The sequence below is a fragment of the Ambystoma mexicanum genome, chromosome 1q (assembly GCF_040938575.1).
Source record: "Ambystoma mexicanum isolate Mex_15411 chromosome 1q, UKY_AmexF1_1, whole genome shotgun sequence".
Lineage (NCBI taxonomy): Eukaryota > Metazoa > Chordata > Amphibia > Caudata > Ambystomatidae > Ambystoma > Ambystoma mexicanum.
The window spans coordinates 38,313,930-38,335,224 of NC_090922.1; the positions used below are offsets into that span (position 1 = coordinate 38,313,930).

Consider the following 21,295-nt stretch of genomic DNA (forward strand, 5'->3'; position numbering starts at 1 on the left):
TCCACAGTAAAAACAATTACTTGCACGCAGTCGCAGCATCTTCAGTCAGCAGTTTTTCGCTCGCAGCCGCAGCATATTCAGTCAGAGGTTTCTTCCGCAGCCACCGCATCTTCCAAAGGGTTTTTCCTCAGCTTTCCGAAAACCTACAAACACCAGAGGTATTTAATTTAAAAAACGAAAACAGTTTAACAGAGAAGATGTTTTATAGCGCTTAGGTACCTTATGGTTCTTCAAGTTTTCACCTCACAGTTGTTACTGCGCTTCATCTAGAAGGCTGCAATTACTCCGTATTAGCGAACTTATGTTTTTAAAAATGTTTTCTCATCCTGAGCAACTCCGCAGCCATCCGCAGGCCTAATTTCTTCCCAAATTCCAAGAACCTATCAAAAAGAGAAAAAAAAGACAAGTAATTAGAAAGAGAGATCTCTCAAACGTAGGAATCAGTTCAAGCCCTTAAGGATTACAGTATCTTCACCTGTTTACTTTCCGAAAGACTAATTCTCCAAAGAATAGACATTTCAAGGCAAGAAGATATAGAGTTCATCAGCAATCCAAGTTACCATTGTTTCTCCATCTCAACGCACCCCTGTAGAAAAGTAGGATGGAGAGCTCCACAATAATAAAACACAGATGAGAAGGGATTTCAGCCATAGAGTTAGAAGGGAATGATTTAAGGAAATACACATCTCATGTACTATTATCTCAATTAATAGATGTTATAGTGTTTCTAGTGTTGTCATTTTTGTTCAAACAGAAAGAGAATCCTAAAGGTTCCAAGGTATCAGGTCCACAGGCTGGAAAGGCATTACACTCCTGAGGAGTACAGGTAAGCATTACAGAACACGAAGCTAGTACTTAAAATACTCCACCTGAGCGTAATGGAAAACAGAGAAATAGACAATTTATCCCAAATTTTGGGGGAGTTAAGGGCAGAAGTCTATGCAGCTAGGTCAGAAACCAATTCTCGCAGGAGACAGTTGGTGGTTAACAGAGAACGCACTGATTAATTGGGTCGCCAATTATTACAGTCCCAAGCAGGACAAGCACCATGTCCAGGTGGTGACTCACAGGGACAAGTTTCTGCCCCCAGTCCTTCTATACAGGTGGTTTTACCAACATTCCACTAGCAGCCCCACAAAGATTTATGGGGATCCGAAGCGTTTTGCAGTCTTCATGAAGCAATGTAATTTACACTTCCTGTGTAGACCCAGGGTTTTTCTTTTAGATCAGGCGTTTGTGTTATCATATTTGGGAGGACATGCTGCTGACTGGTCCATTCCCTTAGTCAATTGAGATGACCCATTATTAAGAAACTTCCCTGGTTTTCGGAAGGAGTTGGAGAAACTCTTTGCCCATCATGCTCACGGACAGGCTTCAGATAATGAGCTGCTCTCTTCACGCCAAGATAACCAAGAATTGTTAGCTTACATAGCTTCCTTTAATCAACTAGTAGCTGAGACTAATTGGCCTGAGGAGAAGAGAACAACACTCTTTTACCGAGGATTACGAGGAGAACTCAAGGACATATTGGCACAAGTAGTGAACCCTCCTACAGGTTGTACTGAATTAATTGAGCTAACTATACAACGGATCATCGGTTGCAGGACTGGCACACTGATCAGGCCAGATCAGAGACTAGATCACTCTATGTTCGTTCAAAAGACAGTGGAACTCGTTAAGTGACTGAAATTCACTCTGAGCCAATGCAGTTAGGAGGTGTTCGGGGTGCAATTTATGAAGAAGAGACAAAAGAAGACAGCAGAATGTATGCCTCTATTGTGGTTCAGGCGGTCATCACCTTAGTAATTGTCCAGAGAAACCACTGTGGAAATCAGTGGGAGTCGTAGACAAGGCAGACAGGAATGTAATAAAACTGAACTGATGGAAAACTCCAACGCCCAACAAGTGTAGAGGTTGTTGAGCCAGAAGAAGGAAATTCAGATCTCTCATTTCGTTGTTCCCGCTATCTTAAGTAGTGACCTTCAACCTTGCAAGATATATGCTCTGGAAGCATATGTGGACAGTGGTGCGATTGGAAACTACATGGATTACAAACTAGCAGGCAAGTTGGGTATTGGTATACAACCAAAGGCTGTGGTGGAAAATGTCACAGCAGTGGATGGTACTCAACTGATATCCGGACCAGTGACGAAGTGTACTGAAGTTTGCACCTTGCTTTGCCAGGAGGGACATCGAGAAAAGATCTTATTTGACCCAATTAGTGCTCCACAGTTTAAAGTAATCTTAGGAATTCCATGGTTAGAGAAACATAATCCACGGATTGATTGGCGTGCCAGGACACTCCTGCTACGTTCAAGGCGGAGCCTCTGGAAAAGAAGTTCAAGCAATTTCAAGAGAAGAACCCACTTTAGGATTAATAGGAACCCCAACACCAGAGTATCAAGATTTTCTGGAAGTTTTTGAAGAAGAACAGGCCAACGTGTTGCCTCCACACCGGCCGTAGATTGATTTAATCCCTGGTTCCAAAACCCCATGTAGTAGAATTTATGCTTTAACTGAACAAGAACATATTAATTTGAAGACATATTTAGATAATTACCTAGCCAATGGTTTTATTCGGCCTTCTAAGTCCACTATGGTGTCTACTCTATTCTTCGTGCCCAAGAAGGAAGGGGACCTTCGTACTTGCATAGACTATTGTGCCTTAAACCAGATCACAGTTAAAAACAGGTACCCCCTTCCACTCATTCCAGTGTTAATGGACCAAGTTAAGGATGCCAAAGTTTTTACCAAACTGGACCTTTGTGGGAATCAAAGAAGGGGATGAATGGAAAACTACCTTCCGCACACAATACGGCTTATACAAGTATCAAGTTATGCCTTTCGGCTTATGGAACGCTCCAGCAGCTTTTCAGAACTTTATGAATGATGTTTTACGCAAATTGCTAGATGTCTGCCGTAGTGTATCTCGATGATATTCTAATTTTTTCAAGCTCGGCCCAAGAGCACATAACTCATGTAAGGGCAGTACTTATGAAACTACGGCAACACAAGTTATTTGTCAAGCTGGAAAAATGCTCAATTCATGCTACCTCGGTGGAATTTTTGAGATTCATCCTGTCACCAATGGGAATTCAAATGGACAATCAAAAACTTGAAGCAGTTTTGAATTGGCCTTCCCCTACGTCAGTGAAAGGAGTCCAAAGTTTTCTAGGATTCGCCAATTTTTATAGGCGCTTTGTTGCAGGATTTTCCCAACTATTCCATCCAATAACTTCGTTATTAAGAAATCACAAGGGATTCTCCTGGACCAAGGAAGCGAAAGAGGATTTCCAGACCTTGAAAAAACATTTGACCACTGCTCCCATGTTGAGACATCCACAACCAGAGCTACCGTTTGTAAAAGAAACTGACACGTCCAGTGCTGCAACGGGAGCTGTATTTTCTTGTTACGCAGAATCCTGTGCAGTGCCCTTAGGGACCACTACACACAAGTAAGACTACAGGTGGCAATACAAGTTTTACCTTTGGTACAAGCCTGTACTACTATGTTAAAGTGGTAGCAGTAGCGGAGCAGCCAGGCTTATCTCAACAGTATATGAGCAGTAGCAGAGATTACACAAAGGGACCACAACTACTGTGGCTCAAGCAAACACTGACTCAAGGTTTCAGGTACAAAATGTAAGTACATTTATTTTTAAACCATTTGTTATAAACACAACACTTCTATTAATTCAAAAACCACACATAAAATACACTACAACTAAACAATTCACTTTGTACGGTATAACTTCAAGGTAAGAACCCTGTGTTTTAGCAGACCGGTGTTGTGAAACCAAAGACGTTACCGGGAATAGACTTGCGATCACTTTTTGACAGTAATGACAGTTCGGTCTTACTAAAGAAACGCGTATCCGCGGCAAGAAATATTACCGGGGCAAAAACACACTTAGAACCTGAGATACCCAGAGAGAGTTGGGGGCAAAAATCATAGGCAATACTTTTGTCAAGGCAGACAGAACCAGAGAACACTCTTAGACAGAAATTCAAGAGTCAATAGGCTGGAGCCAGTGTCAAGTGGAACCGGGTTCCTGTTGTCAAGGATCACACAGTCGGATAGTTCACGATTCAACGTAGCCAGGAGTACTTAGATATTGTCAACAGAGGAAGCAAAAGTTATAAGAAGGAGGGAAGACAAGGGCAAGCCTTGGAGGTGAAGAAAAGGGATTCACCCTAATTCCTCGAGCAGAACACAGTACCTTATTCAATGAAGAGGCTGGTGCCAAGGCAATTTTTCCTGGTAGTTTCCTGCAGACCCACGGTTCCTGGGGCTTCGATCCGAAGGAGGACGTCTGGAGGGGTCTGCACCAGACAGGGCTGAAGCCGGCAGCAGCGACGGTGAATAAAAGGTGCGCTCCTTAAAAACAGGAGAGGCTCTTTAGATGGCTATCCGGACCACTACAGCAGTGTGCAGCGATTTCAACGACGAAGAGGATCCTCTGGCTGTAGAAGATGAGCTGGTTATCCCCACCAAGCTCAAGGGAAGAAGACTCCGGACTGGATTGTTAAGATGGATTTCTGAACTCTGTCCTGGAGGGGCAGAGGTTCAGAAGGCCAGCCTAGTTTCTTGGAACAGGGTAACCTCTGGACAAGCCAGACCAATCAAGGTAGCGATCGCGGCGGTCAAGACTAGGTCTCAAGAGGGGTGAGGGTGACTGAAAGCCTGCAATGAGCACACAAAGCAAGGACACTTACAAATTACTCCAAGCAGGTGTTATATTAAAAATATAGACACATTTATTACAAGGCCTTTGTAACATTGACCGTAGCGAGAAATCACAATAAAACTCAAGTAAACCAACACATCCCAGTCAAATACAATATATATACAATTACCAACGAGTCTAACGAGTTAGACGCACGAAATGTGCAGACCACCTAGAATGGGAGGAAAACAGGCAGTGCGAATAACAGTTAGACCCAGTCCGCCTTCAGAGGCACCTAACTAGAAGGAAGTTCGAGCCCTACGAAGAGTGGAGCCTTGTGCTCAAAAGTACCTGCACATGCAGGTGCCAACGGGCAAAGGGGAGTCTCCTCGAGGGGATCAGGCAGTTCAGTTCGGTGAACAAATGAAGATGAACAGAGCTCCGCGACTCAAGCGCAGCCTCCACTGTGGGCAGAAGCAGAGCGTGAGTACGGAAAGGCGTGCTGTTTGACACAGCGGGGAAAACCTATGGGCTACTGCAGGAGGGCGACCAGTTCCTAGCGATGCTGCTCACCAGTCGCGGATGCAGGCAAACCCAGGCTTCTCCGCGTCAGTTTCAGTGCTGGCAGGTTCAGATACAAGCAGGGGACGTCTCAGCGTCGTGTAGATTCCACAGCAGCAGAAGTTAGAGTTTAGGATGTCCCAAACGCAGTGAACCCGCACAGATTGTTACTACAGCAGGGCAACGGAGCGGCCGCGTGTATTTCAGCCCAATGTACACTTCTTACTTCAGACCTGGGAATGCCAAGTGTAAGAATCTTGTGAGAGTGGCAAGGACTCGTAATACAGCAGCAACCTGACGGCGGTTACAGAGCAAGACTCCTGGGTAGGCTGGTCAGTCCACTGGATGGCCCAGAGACACTTCCGAAGGCTTACGTGCAGGAGATGGTGAAGATGCCGGGAATAGTTGTTCCCACTATTCCAAAGGGTCGAAGTACCAGTACAGGCCTTCTCGTTAGATCAGAGGTAGAAAGGGTTTCACAAAGCGACAGCAGTGCAGAGGAGCAGTCCTTCAGCGGGTCACCAGCGATTCCTCGGTTCAGCCTCGTAGTTGCAGGATACTTGGCTCCTGTATTCCTTCGTTCGTGCGAACTCAGGAGATCGACATGGTAGTGGTGTTTCCATCCTCCTCTTATCCACGGTTCCCTTCGCGCCAAAACGGAGAGGACCCAATGGGAGATCTGCTCACAAAACACTCACACCGTACGTGGACCTATCACGGACTACGGTGGTCCCAGGCATTCACGACAGACTAGTCTCTCTGGCACCCAGGATGTGTATTGGGACCAGACATCCCAGCCCACATCCTGGAGGCACACACAAGGTCTGTAGAAGCCTGCGAAAGCATCTGTGTTTCGCGGGAAAGTACATGCCCAAATAAGGAAGGCCCCGGGTCGGCTCGACCTGGGGAAGGTGAAGGGGGCAAGACGGTCAGCGGGCAGGACAACGAGCCTCGTGGTCTGGCCATTTTGGGAGCCAGGCCACCATTTTGGGCTAAGCGCGAGAAACGCGCTTAAACAGCCAAAAGGAGCTCAAAACACAAAGAAACGATCGCTGCCACCAGTCCCGTCCGTGATTCACTTGCACCGTTCGTTAACAATCCAATGAGGGTGTCTAGGACCTGTAGAAGACTAGAGACCCAAGAGAGCAGTAACTTAGTTTACAGTGCCCTCTTGTGCCATGTTGCGCGAAAGCGGCAACATGATAAAAGAACTACGGAAAACAACGTTTCCCGGTACTGACTGTTTTAAGGGCTTAGGGGTTGCCACATGGAAGGAAAATTACCCACAATTTAGAAATCTTTCCTAACATGGATCTTCTCTGGTCGTTGAAGGGTAGATAGCTCAGGGCTGCATCAGGGCTTCACCAGGATGGGATAGTTGCAGCAGTCGTCTTCTTCTCCGCTTCTCTTCGGTTCCTTGTAGTTCCAGTGGCGACTCTGACTTCTAGCCCAAGAGACCTGCCTTTTATGCGAAAATCCCCCATTCACACAGCCTGGCTGTCAATCACGCAGCAGGTGGGTTGTCCGGCCCGGACAACCACCTCAGCCAATCATGGCAAAGTGCGACTCGGGTTTCCTAGGATACCCTGTGCAGGGGGTGACTACACCCGTCCCTCACATTCAGCCCACCTAAACAACCAGGCGCCTAGAGGAAGGCTTCTTGGCAGAAGCCCGCCAAAAGACAGTGAACAAAGAAGGCAAACCTGGTTTGCCAAGCAAAGTAAAACACAAGAAGGACTTTAACAAAAAGAAATGGCGAATAAACCCGACCGGAGCCAAAAGAAAAAGTATTTGATCAAGCGGGTTTAAGTTCGAGGCTAATATAATAGCCTAAAACAATACCACGTTTTAATAGTATAATCGCGGTAGAAAAGTTAGGGTAGATACCACTGCCACCAGCCAAGTCTAAATGTTAAAAGAGCGAAACAATGCTCTAGGAGGTACAGATAACAAGAGCTAAGGATTAACCCTTTCCAGTACTCCATTTAAGATGGGGTGTACTGGATCTGTGGTTAAATGACTAAGTAAAGTTAATGGCAACTTTACCCTTTTCTGGGGGACAGTAGTCAGCTTCAGAAATGGAGTCGGTGGGAAGTCTAAAAGACAACTCTGTGTCACTGCACTGAAGGTGCTGTGTAACACACAAAAAAAGGGGGCTACTGAAGTGGTGTCCTCCAGAGTTCATAATCACAAAAACAGATGAAAGACACATGGCAAAACACAAGTAAGAGTGGGAAAAAGGGGTACACTCTTACTAAGTGGAAAACAAACTCCAGAAATCCAGCAAAGCTGCTGGAGGACTCACTAGGTAAGGGAAATTAGCCATAGAATGAGAATTCACCCTAACATATCTCAAAAAGATTAAACAAAAGATACAGAAACCAGACAACTGCATCCAGTGGCCTTCTGGTCAAAAACGTTTTCAACAGCAGAATTAAATTACAGTATCACAGATAAGGAATTACTAGCAATAAAACACACTTTCAAGGAATGGTGACACCATTTATTGGGGGCTCAGCATACCGTCACAGTTCTCACAGACCACCGAAACCTTCAATATTTACGCAATGCAAAGTCTCAATCATCCCAAAAACTCAGCTGGGCACTGTTTTTTGTGGAATACGATTTTGTTATAACTTACCGCCGAGGAGTACGTAATGATAAAGCGGATGCCTTGTCACGTACTGGAGAGAAAGAAGAGGTCCAAAGTACTTTGGATCCAGTAAGCATAATTCCAGAAGAGAAGGTGATGGGAGTCACTGGATCTTCAGAAGAAGACCTAAAGTCACAGATTCCACTGAGCATGACCACTTCAGAGTTAGAGGCCTGGAAGTCAAAAGGACCAAAGTGTTACATTCAAGAAGGTTTACCTTATTTCCAGAGTCGTCTTTACCTACCAAATCAGGAGCTACAACGGAAGTTCATGGCCAAAGTACTATGTAGCAACTAGAAGGCCACCCTGGAATCGCTAAGACAACAGCCAAGATCAAAAGACATTTTTGCTGGCCAACATGGCACAAGGATATCATAGATTTCATCCACACTTGTGGTATTTGTGCTCAAAACAAAAGCTCAAAGCAGATACCAGCAGGACTTCTTCAACCGTTACCAGTTCCACCAGCACCATGGCATACCATTTCTATGGACTTTATTACTGAATTACCCCCGTGTTCAGGTTATAACACAATCCATGTAGTTGTGAACTTGTTTTCCAAAATGGCTCATTTCATTGCCCTCAAAGGACTTCCCACGTCATCAGTTTTAGCAAAGGTTTCCTAGAACAAATTGTACGTCTTCATGGATTTCCATCAGCAGTGATAGAGGGAGTCAATTTGTCTCCCAATTCTGGAGGAAATGTTGTGAGTTGGCTAAAGTTAAAGTACACTTATCTACTAGCCACCATCCACAAACTGACGGTCAAACAGAGAACCAATCAAACTTTAGAACAATACCTTCAATGTCTTCTCCACCAAATAGATTGTTCTTGGGTAGATATCCTCTGGGTAGCAGAGTATGCTTAAAATAATTCTGAACACACCTCCACGGGCTTTACCCCTTTTTACGGTTCACATCCTCTGACCTCTACTTTCAAACCAACAGAATCCTTAGAGATGCCAGCAGTACAGAATCTTCATGAGAACATTACCCAGGTACAGAAAGAGTTCCTGAGACATTTAACTATAGCAAAGGAAAGTCAATGTGCAGATAAACTTCGAAGAAAATCTCCAGATTATAAGGTGGGAGACAAGGTGTGGTTGTCTTCTAAACCCATTGCACTTAAGGGCCCACGTAAATTCCATCCTAGGTTTCTGAGCCCATTCTCTGTGGAAGCTATTGTCAATCCTGTAGCAGTAAGGTTAAACCTACCATCTCACATGCAAATTCATCCTGTATTCCATATTTCCTTGTTAAAACCAATGAATCCGGGGACCAGACTACAACCATCACCCAAACCCATGATTATAGAAGGTGAACCAGAATTCCTAGTGAAAGAAATCTTAGATTGCAAGATTGTCAAAAGGAAATTGTTCTACTTAGTGTATTGGAAAGGGTTTGGTCCACAGGACAGTACTCGGGAACCTAGTTCCAATATTCATGCCCCCAAATTGCTGCAGAGGTTTAATCAGAATCAACCCCACTAAGCCAGGGCCGGAGGATCCATCCTTGGGAGCGGTCTTGGGGGGGAAACTGTCATGATCCCAGTCAGTGAGCATAGTTCTCATTCATGCTAGGGAGGGAACATTATACCAATCAGCAGGTAAAATGTGGGTGTTAGCCTGGCACATATGGAATTTACACCATTCACAGCAACCACTCCTATAGACTCCCATGATGTTCAACAGCAAATTCATACACCAAACATGGCCGCTGCAAAACCCAATTACAAGAAGCAGCACTGTTCTATTCATATTGCAGAGGGAGCTACTTAAGCCCCGCCTCCAATGGAACACGCGCTTTGCGTCTGCTCAGCTGACAGCATGTAACGCTACCGGCGTTTCTCATCACAGAACCTGTCAAAGAAAGGAGAAATTAGAGACGCTACCGGCGTTTCTCATCACAGAACCTGTCAAAGAAAAGAGAAATTAGAGACATTAGTTTTACGAATAGTTACAGAATACAATAGTTCACAGATAGACTTACCTGACAGAAGTCCTCTCCAACGCTGTTATCCACAAGAAGAACTACTCACTCACAGTCGCAGCATCTTCAGTCAGAAGTTTCTTCCGCAGCCACCGCATCTTCTGAAGGGTTTTTCCTCAGCTTTCTGAAAACCTGCAAACAACACAAGAGGTATTTAAACCTGCGAACAACACATGAGGTATTTAAGTTAAAAAACGAAAACAGTTTAACAGAGAAGACGTTTTATAAGCGCTTACAGTACCTTAAGGTTCTTCAGGTTTTCACCTCACAGTTGTTACCGCGCTTCACCTTTAAGGCTGCAGTTACTCCATGTTGGCGAACATACGCTTTTTAAAAGTTTTCTCATCCTGAGTAACCCCGCAGCTTTCCGCAGCCCTAATTTCTCCCCGAATTCCAAGAACCTGTCAAAAAAAGAAAAAAAGAAGGCAAAAGTAATTAGAAAGAGAGATCTCTCCAACGTAGTAATCAATTCAAGCCCTAAAGGATTACAGTATCTTCACCTGTTTACTTTCCCAAAGACTCATTCTCCAAAGAATAGACATTTCAAGGCAAGACGCTATAGAGTTCATCAGAAATCCAAGTTACCATTGTTTCTCCATCTCAACGCGCCCCTGTACAAAAACAGGATGGAGAGCTCCACAATAATAGCACAGGTAAGAAGGTGAGAAGGGAATTCAGCCATAGAGTTAGAAGGGAATGATTTAAGGAAATGCACATCTCATGTAGTATTAGCTCGGTTAATAGATGTAACAGTATTTCTATTGTTGTCATTTGTTTGTTCAAACAGAAAGAGAATCCTAAAGGTTCCAAGATATCAGATATCAAGATTACGCTCCTGAGGAGTCCAGGTAAGCGTTACAACTTCCAACGTTAATGTCCTTTGTATTTATTAACACAAGCCAGTCTCCCATTTCACTCACCAGCAGTGGCTGCTACACTTTATCAAGAACTTCCGTGTAGTCAAGGCTTTTGGCCCAGCACAGCTAGCCTCCTTTGAGGTCCTAACGCCGCACATGAAGGAGGTACCGCTGTGACCTTCTGCAGTAGCAGGGAGTTGCACCTTGGGATTCTGCAGCGACCTTCACCCCGCAGCTGGCAGGACCACAGCCTTTCATTTGCGTCCTGGTCCCGTCGTCTTCTGGGGATTTCCTGCTCTTCCGTTCTGCTCACTTCGGTTGGCCTTCTCGCCTTGCTCTTTGGGTGCTCTCAGGTAACATGATTCAAGTGTGAGTCATTAAGATTCAATGCCTGACCCTGATATTGGGACATGTCAACCACACTGGCTGTGTGTGAGTCTATCTTTCCAAAAAGTGCTTTGGCCGAGCAGCAGAGTGTGTGTAGGAAAGGGGCCTGGGGGGTTGGGGGGGGGGGGGTTGCCTTCATATTCACCTTTCCAAGATGGCCGATCTCTTATCGGCCACTGGTAGTCCTTTCTCTACCTCGATCTTAGTTACTTACTTTCACTTCGACCACACAGAGCCATGCCGTTTCCATAGTTTCAGTGGAAAGACGCGGATCCGTGGAGCGGTCGCCGAGTCGTATGCAGACCCTGTGAAGAACAGTCCCCCCTCGCACTTCAGGTTAGCACCTGTCCATTATCCTCTCCCCTAGATAGGAGATTATTGAACAGAAACCGCACAAATTGTAACTCGCTTCCTTTTTACTTTGTAGCCATTAGAAAACCAGCTATCTGGTGTCTCTGCATGCTCCTGATTAATCGCGAGCACGACCATTTTGCTCACATTGCTCATTCCCTGCCCTTCTACGGCACTCCGCACTGACAAGGTACTTACCTTAAGCGTTCCGTCTTATATGAATGATATTGCGAGCTTGTTCACATTGAGACTTAACCACCATTAATTTTGTATTATGTGTTTTTACTAGCTGATGCCCGTAGGCTGGAGACTCACAAGCTCCCGCCTCCTGTAGGCTTGAAATTAATCCTATTGATCTTCGTCATATATTTGTGGCTCATTACCACTCTACCTAACTTATTTTGGAACACACACTAGGTACGTTAACTTAGTTTCTATGTGGGAATTTTATCTGTTTATTTGGATAGGCACTCCCCGACTTTTAAACTATGTTTTTTCCTTTAGATTGTGTACACACGTTGACACACACTGAGGAATGCTTACTCTGTGCTTTCTTTTGCACCTTGTGATTTCGGCTATACTGGTAACTATTTCTGATCTTTTTTGGACCCTGCTACTATACCTGCTAGTTGATGGCATACTCATTTTCATTCCCTACACCTAATTTCCGACATGTGTAAAGAGTCCCCCCCCCTTTTATTTCAGACCGACATAGTGTTGCCTGCCCTGATACCTTAAGCACTTAAGAAACTGGCATCTTTGTACATATTAAAATATGCCTTTATTTGAATATGAGGATAGTGCATTTCTATACAGTATGAACTTTTGTTTGACACCAGTTCTCTAACTGAATTTAAATAAGATGTGTCCAGTATACATATACTCTACTTTGCAATGATTGGTCAAGTATCTGAACAAACTGTTCTCTTCTTTACTTTAAGTATCCAATTCTGGCCATTTGAAGAAGAGGAAAGAAACCTCGAAACGCGTCGCCAATCGAATTGGACCTTACTCTCTGTTTTTTTGTAATCTGTTGAGATCTTTTGATACTATCTGTGCTTTATTGTTCTGTAAATAATTCTTTGTGTAAATATTGAAACACATTATTTGTGATATAAACTCCTCTTTGTGGTCAAATTTGTCTATTGACATCTCCTTTTATTTGCTTTGTTATAACTACTGTACCCACAATTCACTAAGGATTGATAAACTTTAGTAGTGGATTATCTCCACACATTAGAAAGCGTGCAGGGGATGGGAGAATTCCTAGGCTTTCTTTTTTTTCCAGTGTAGGGGCTGTGTGCCATGGCCCCAGTTCTTCCCCCGCACCTAAAACCAAATGAAAACATTCTTTGAAATATTTAAAAGCTCTCGATGAACAAGAGGTGTGCACCTGTTCTCATCCTTCTACTGGTTAGGTCTTTAGACCACATGTGATGGCACTGCCCGACGATTCAACTCTTCTGGAAAGAGCTTTTGGGTGGGATGAATAGGCGGGCAGCTCTACTCAGACCCCCTCCAATTGTTATTGGGCATCCCAGCTCGCGACAAAGGTGAATATACATTTCCTAAGTTGTGGGTGTCAATATTTACAGAGGGCAGATTGGCAATTAGTGGGCCTTATATGCAATTATGTAATCAAAGTATAGTCATTGACATTTTCGTGACCAGTTTTCTATTCTGTTCCTCAGGAAAGAGCAATATTGGCTCCTCTTGTGTGTCTGTGCCATAGTATACAATGGCAACATGTTTGGAGTTGTTGGTGGGTGAGAGGGGTCGGCAGGGTGGGGATGTGGAGTTTTGTATATGTTGAAGATGTATTAGGTTTGATGTAGGTTGAAGAAAACAAATAAAACTAAAGTTTAAAAAAAAAGAAAATACTGTTTTATAGAAGCTTGCTTGACCATTCCTTATATTTGAGTGCATACGAGATCATTGTTGTTTCAAAGCTTCCACTGCTGATCGATCTCCACATAGACTATAGCCTGCGCTTGGCTTATGTTACCAAAGCGAAGGATGTATACTATCTACTCTTGTCTGTTTACTTTTAGGACTGAAACACCTCTGAACCAAGTTAAGGTACAAGTTTGGACATAGTGCTTAGACGCCTTTAATTCCCCTCATTGTAAATCTTCTGGACAAAAAAGGATTACATCAGCATTCATCCTCATGGAACTGTATTGGCTACATCTCCAAGTATGCATTTCCTCCTATATAGGATTCATCACATTGGAGGCAATGACATCCAGGGGGGCCGGGAAAGATAGAAGGCTAATTGTACACCATCTCCTTCATTGTACTGCACTCTGTTGCTTCCAAGAAATAAATCATAAACAGAGTGTCTATTATCGTCCCCCCTCTTACCACCACATTTGGCACATTTCTTAAGCATCTCAGCCATGAGAAACTCTCAACAAAGGGAAACAGTCTCCACAGAAACAAACCCTTTTAAGGGAAAAGGAGCAAACAAAAAGAAAAATAAGCTCAAGAAGAGTGTGTATTTTGCAATCTTATCTGGGACAAGCAGAAATGATAACAGAGGATTGGAGCTGGCAGTCCTTAAAAGGGAAGTTAACATGTTTTACAGCACAAAATGTACATTAGAGTTTGGCGAAAAAAGACATACTTCTTTCTCCAAATGATTGCCAGGATATCCTTGTGGTTATAATTACAATAAAGATATTGTGATAGAGAATAGGAAACTACAGGAAGACAATAGGAAGATGGGCTTTCCAAATAAGGTAATTTCATTTTTTTTAAACGTATGTTTGCCACAGCCCACATTCAGTACTGCTAATTACAGACAAGCATTCCTTTTGCCCAGTTAAAGAGTTTCCCTAGTTTTGGTGTCGACATGCAGTGCAATATGGGTGAAGGGCAGACAAAGACAGGGACACAATTGGGAATTCATTTGTAGATAGTCAAAAGGAACCAGTCCAATTTTGCCCTTTATAAATAAATATATCACTTTTAAATGAGACTTACTGTTAACGCTGGCATATAATCCCCGTAAAGTTAAGCCGCAAAGTGTCAGCTCTCTAAGTTGGTTATGCTCACAGTGCAGCTGCTCCAAGCCACCAATGCTGCTCAGATCCAGGTCTATCAACTGATTGTCTCGTAAATCCAGCTGAACAATGTGCTTGATCCCTTCCATACATTCGGTAGTTACTCTTTTCAGGCGATTCATCCTAAAACAAGATTTAGAAATCAAACGCATGCTGACTTAAACAAGAGTCTCAATATACAACAAAACATGTATTTTCTATGAAATGATAAAGCTCATAAATGCACTCTGGTAAAATAATCCACAGTATAATATTTGATGAACTTGCTTAAAGATTATAATGAAAGTTGATTATTCTTACACCAGATGATCGTGGATAGTTATGATAAGCTGAGTGAATTTGAGGTCCACTGGGGAGAAACTGATGGTGTGTGTCCACTGAAGAACATGCATGCATGCATATTTGGTCAATTTAACAAAATTAACATATTTTCAATTTTTGTTTAAGAATTTTATATAACAGACCTTGCTTCAGGCAGCAGCGAGACACTTTGCAGAGAAATAAACTAGTGTAGCAGGAGACTTGTAAATTCAAATTATTGCAGGAAATGTATTGTGGCAAAACTTCGATTTATCCTTTGGCATCTGTTATCCAACAGTAAAGTGTGATGAATCCTGTGGAGTCATCACTGATCCTCAGCCTAAGATCTTCTTCCATGTGGCCAGGGGAAGGCAGTCGCTACCTGATCCTGACCATGGGTGTGGTATTATGAGGGAGGATCACATATGAGGAGATGGGTGTTGGGGAGATGTGGTGACCCCATCAGGAGAGATGCATTATTCTTCCCTTACAAATGAAGAAGACCCTATAACTCCTATAATTCTTGATGGCAAGTTGTCATTATACAAATCCTTACAGTTGTAAAACCCCTTCTTGTCAAACACCCTAGAGAGGATACCATTCACACCTCATGTGTACACAACACATCTATAACACTTCCTGTTTCTGATGGCCTTTATTTAAATAAAAATCCAAAGCAATACAACTTTAAAAAGCACATTATTTCTATGGTATCCAACTCCCATAAAACCTCAAGTACTGAGTCGCGGAAGAAGACGGCAATGTGGGTTAAAAGAAAAGCAGAACCAAAGGCAGATACCCGAGAATAGACTGAGGCAGGTGCTTCGGGGACGTGGTCTCATTGAAGAGCAGCAATTATACGGCGGATGAATGAGAAGCCAACGGGAGAACTGAAAAAGGGTCTGCAGAGTGGGAAACGATTTCTAGGAGCAAGGACTTTGCCACAGACATACGCCATAGGTCGAAAACACCAGCAAACACTGGAAAGTCTGCCCAGAAGTATTGGGAACCCTGGGGCGTACCAACAGTCGTACAAACAACTGGACACTTGTTTTGAATATCAACCAAGTGATATAGAAAGACAGAATGTACACAAGTCTCCATATATTAGATGTTGATATAAGGAAAATTGGAGTAAAATCTGTTATAAGCAATTGAACACTAATGAAGATAGAATTTAAACAAGCCTCCATATATAAGATGTCAATATGGGTAAAACTGGAGTGAAAGTGGTCATAAGCAATTGAACACAAAGGAAGAAGTTGAAAGGCACATTTTGTAAAAGTCTCCATATATGAGATGTCAATTGGGGAAAATAGGAACAAGCAATGCTACAAGCAAATAAATACCAGTGAAGAAGTTAACAGATAGTCTTCCTATGTTAGATGCCAACATGAGGGAAGTTGGAACAAGAAACACCTTAAGTCAAAACAGTATGAACAGTGAAGGAGTACAAATGTGTTATACTGAAAGAGAACACTGAAGAAAGGCCTGGTGAAGGACACACATCAGGCAGCGAGCCTTTTGGAGGAAGATACCTGACAGTATACAAACGGATCTACAACACCCAGAGGGGGATTCCTGGCAGGTGAGTATACCAGATAATCAATTTTGAATATGTTGAAGAGAACTTTGTGAGAAGTGCTGGGGAAAGAAGCACATCAGGCAGTGAGCCTTTGGGAGAGAGATAACTGGCAGGGGAGTATACCAGGGGATCTGCAAAGCCCAGAAGTTTCTGGCAGGGGAGTATACCAGGAAAAACATACTCAAGAAAGTGTTGAATGAAATAGACATTTCTGCTAATCTTGATATAAGTCACTGTTTGAAAAGACACGTTTGCCCTTCTTACCATCCTTTAAGAGTTGCTGTGGAAAGGAAACACTTTTGCTTTTCTTCAAAATACACTTTTTGCCATCCTGAAGAAAGTGTCATGTAAAAGAGACACTTTTGCTAATTTTCCAAAGGGCATTTTGCCATCTTGAAGAAAGTGTTGTGTGAAAGACATTTCCGCTGCTCTTAAGGAATCATTGGTTGAAAAGGGCACTTTTGCTATTCTACCTGAAACAAATGAAGGGAAGGGAACCACTTCCTGGATTCAAGGATTGTTTGTTACATTTTCACATTTGATTTTTACAAACATTTTGCTAAAATCAAAACAGACACTTGCCTTACACCTTTGATTTTTTGTTTTAGTGTGAGGATCAGATGCGTTTTGAACACAAGGACAGTTTGCATAATTTTGATGACGAGACACAGACTCATCTTTAGTTTTAGTTTCCTAGTAAGGGGACCACTCTTCAGGATAGGGACAGAAAGGCCTATATCAAACCCTTTTTCTTTAATAAAGATGCATTTTATTGAAAATACTGCAACCATGTCTCTGCCTCTCATTTCTGACCCCTCACAAAACAAAATAGCTTTTAGTGCTCTTGGGTACTTTACTTGTGTCTCTCATGTAAGTAAAGGATCTTCGTACATAGTTAACACCTGGCTCATGTATATACAAGCACATCCATCCTCAGTTGTGGACTCAAATAACTTAACTGCGATCCTGCAAGTCAGACATATACTGTATCAAGGCGAGAAGGAAGGGAGAAGGCACCATTCCACATTTGTGTCTCACTATTGATTGAAATAGATTAAGACTGTAACTTTAAGAAGCAATAATGTCAATCTGCAGCCAAAAACATATCCCTTCACATAATTTCTAAAGCAGAAGCCATGTAATGCTGGAGAAATGGTATGGTGGTGCCCTTATAGACCAGAACAGCTCAGCAGGAATACTTTAACAAATAAAATGTGTACTGTCAGAGCCATCACAATAACGTTGCAGACAACGTGCAGCAAAGCCCCTTAGGTAGTCTCGGCGATAGAAATATGGACTTTCCTGAAAATGTTTTCAGTAGGCCTTGAGGCCATCAGGCGAAGTCTGCATTGCAAGGCCTAATGCAAACTAAGATCCACTGGCAAAGTGGGTCCAACACACTTTCCATTAATTTCAACCATCCGTCCGCCTCCTGCCAAATCAAAAACACTGGTGTGTGATCCTATTCTACAATAGCATCCAGCACAAAGATGTAAAAAAAGACATTTGCTGAAGTAAAAATCTAGCTTTGGAAAACAAAAACTGGTGCTGTTCTGTACCGCGTCAGAGGAATCACTCACACATCCCAACCACATTGATTCAGCAAACATGGTTTTGTCATTAGAGTGATGACTAAACTAGCACGTCTTCTCATCAAAAGGGGAAAACAAACTGCAGGTCACCCACACTGATCTCTCTCCTGGCCCTTCTCCGGATTGGTAAACTCTATGCTGTTGTCATGCCTGCGCCATGGGCGCATCCATTTACGCTCAATTTGGACTATATGTTTATCATTTATTTACAACAGACTCTTGGATCTATCTATATTTACTTTGGAAACTTTATTTCCCATTTGCGAGACTTTGTTGCTTAATTATTATTTCCAACAAACTACGCATACCATAATGCACCTGGCTACAAGCATTGATTCCTGGCTGTTCCTATGGGTTATCAATGGAACTACACCCCCCAGAAGCCCTAGAGACTTGCCCTGCTTCCACCAGCCCAGGAACAGAAAGGGAGGTGGCCGATTGCCTGCAGGTGTGTTTAGCCAGGTGCAACCAATTAGCCTGCCTCTGTGCTGGGCTAGGCAGTATAAAGGCTGCTGCCTGCAGTGGCTCAGCCTCTTGCATCTGAGAGTTCTTCCTCCACCTTTTGCTTCTTTCTACAGATCTTGTATGCTGCTTACCTTCACTCCTGCTTGGACCCTGCCTTGTTGCTTGCTCCACCCTGCTGCCTCCAGCCATAGCCTTCCAAGCTCCCTGCCTCACAGCCCTGCTCCTCTGGGCTCTCCACACTGCAGCTGATCACGCTCTGCTGCCTTCCAGTCTCCGCCCTTGCCCTGCCGGGCTCTCCACATTGCAGCGGATCACGCTCTGCTGCCTTCCAGCCTTCGCCCTTGCCCTGCCGGGCTCTCCACATTGCAGCGGATCACGCTCTGCTGCCTTCCAGCCTTCGCCCTTGCCCTGCCGGGCTCTCCACATTGCAGCGGATCACGCTCTGCTGCCTTCCAGCCTTCGCCCTTGTTCTACCGGGCTCTCCACATTGCAGCCGATCACGCTCTGCTGCCTTCCAGCCTCCGCCCTTGTCCTACCGGGCTTTCAACATTGCAGCCGATCACGCTCTGCTGCCTTCCAGCCTCCGCCCTTGTCCTACCGGGCTCTCCACATTGCAGCCGATCACGCTCTGCTGCCTTCCAGCCTCCGCCCTTGTCCTACCGGGCTCTCCACATTGCAGCCGATCACGCTCTGCTGCCTTCCAGCCTCCGCCCTTGTCCTGCGTACCCTCTACATTGCAGCTGATCACGCTCTGCTGCTTTCCTGCCTCAGCCCTTGTCCTCTGGGCTCCCTGCCCTGCAGCCTGCCTCACTCCGGCTGCCTTCAGCCCTTGTCCTCTGGGGCTCCCTGCTCTGCAGCCTACCTCTCTCTGGCAACCTACAGCCCTTGTCCTCTGGGCCTTCCTACTTTGCAGCTTATCCCGCTTCGCTGCCTACTACCTACCTTTTCCGCTGGGTTCTCGGCCTAGCAGCTCTCTACAGTCCTCTGCTACCTTCTACGTTCATCGGCCCTGTCCCTCAGGGTTCACTCCTTACTGCCCGGCCCTTATGGGATCCTTGCCGTGCAGTCTGCTTTACTCTGCTGCCCTAAGCCCTTTTCCTCTGGGCGTTCTACCTTACAGTCCTACCCCTGTGGGCTTACTCATTGCTTCCTGCTCCTCTGAGCTCTCAACCTTGTTCCTTACTGTCCTCTGCTATCCTATCCTGTTACACGACTTTCCTTTCATTTCCTTCTGCTAGTTTGCTATCACCTCATTTACTGGATTTGTCTGTAGTATCTTCTCTTGTACTGTTTGTAGACCCTTTTGTACAGAGCTTGTCTGTTGGTTCCCATCAGTCAACCTCTGCCCTTTCCCTTGTCCTGTTTCTACATTACAGACACCCAGAGCTGCTGTTCCAAGTCATGAGCAATCAGCGTGGGCCTCTGTTATAGCAAACTGTGCAGAAGGCTAGAGTATTTCCAAGGTTCGTGGAATACTCTTTTCCTATATCTGCATACACCCCAAGAGGGTATTCATTCTGTATCTTTTCCCTTGCTACTCTTGCTTACTCTTCGTTCTCTTTCCTTTCCGCTGTGTGTGTTCTTATCTGTCCACTTTATTTGGCACAACCACCCAAACCCTTTCTGGGTGTCCTGTGCCACTCTTAATAGAGTGCCACTCCTGACAGCTGTCCACGATTTGTTAATGAGACAGACAGAGGCTCATGCACTAAACATGTCCATGAGTCAATGGAAATATGCATATCACAGAGACCTATGAATCAAATATGACTTTGAAGGCAACAAAGTATGTCTCGAAAACAATGAACACAGTCAAGGCATCAAAGACAACCTCTTGGTACCAAATTGATGCTTAAGAGGATTTCACTTTTATTAAGGAACTAAAACAGGCAGTGGCTTTGTTTTTCAAACATGTCTTTCTTAAAGGGCCCTTTATTTAAAAATGCAGAGCAGGTCAGTGCAATACAAAAGCCTGAGAGGAATACTCTCAAAGAAGAAACACGACCCTCATCTTCTTTACTGAAGGATCAGCAAGGTCCTCCTCGGTTTCTGCAAACACAGGCATCATTGACATCAGTCTCTTGATTTCGAAATCAAACTCCTAGGCTTTTCAATCTTAAACTTATCACCACAAACTGTGAAATCAGGTGTGAAGTTCCGAAGTTCCTGAAATGGTTGCGACAGTCATTAACCTTAAATTTCTCTTCACATTCTCAATGGATCAAAGGTCCAAACCTGATTTCTGAGAACAATGGAATGTAGGAAGAAAGAATGCCATGATTGAACTTCACAGTACATAGAGGACAGGAGAATTATGGAAAGAGAAAACAAGAAAAATAAGGCGCTCATTGAACATACACTCAGCACTAACTCGCAAACAAGTACAGTGAAGAATGTAAGGGGCACAGTGTTTCTCTGTGCACAAAGTCGTTTCCTTAGAAGTACCTAATTCACAAAAGGGACTTGCTAGGGTTGGAGGGTGTAGCTGTGGGCAAAAGGCACCCACAACCAGCATCTCTGGGCACACCTAAGTATCTGTCTCATTCCAGGCACAGTTATGCACGGTCTCACGTACCCCATACGCGCCTACTGCATTTGCAGTGGCTGACCTAAAAGGGTATATCGGTGAAAATTAGTTAAACATTTCCAGTTCGGTTTGGGAGGTGGTAAAGAAAAAAAATGTATGTTAACACCCAATGACTACAAATATGCTCTCCAAGTGCTGCATATTTCTTTAGAACCTATTTTAGTTCCTGTAATTCAAAAAAGGGCTTCAAGTGTAAAGTCATCAGTTTCAAAGAATGCATATCAAACGAAATCCAAG

General features: G+C 43.9%; 1 protein-coding gene across 2 annotated transcripts in view; it reads right to left on the reverse strand.

Moving 5' to 3' along the window:
* PHLPP2 (PH domain and leucine rich repeat protein phosphatase 2) overlaps window positions 1-21,295 on the reverse strand; it is a 1,504,106-nt gene that overhangs the window by 868,003 nt on the left and 614,808 nt on the right. For both annotated transcript variants that reach the window (XM_069635467.1, XM_069635468.1), the window contains exon 9: window positions 14,450-14,652. In XM_069635467.1, the coding sequence (XP_069491568.1) occupies window positions 14,450-14,652 (203 nt within the window). The remainder of the gene's footprint in view (window positions 1-14,449; window positions 14,653-21,295) is intronic.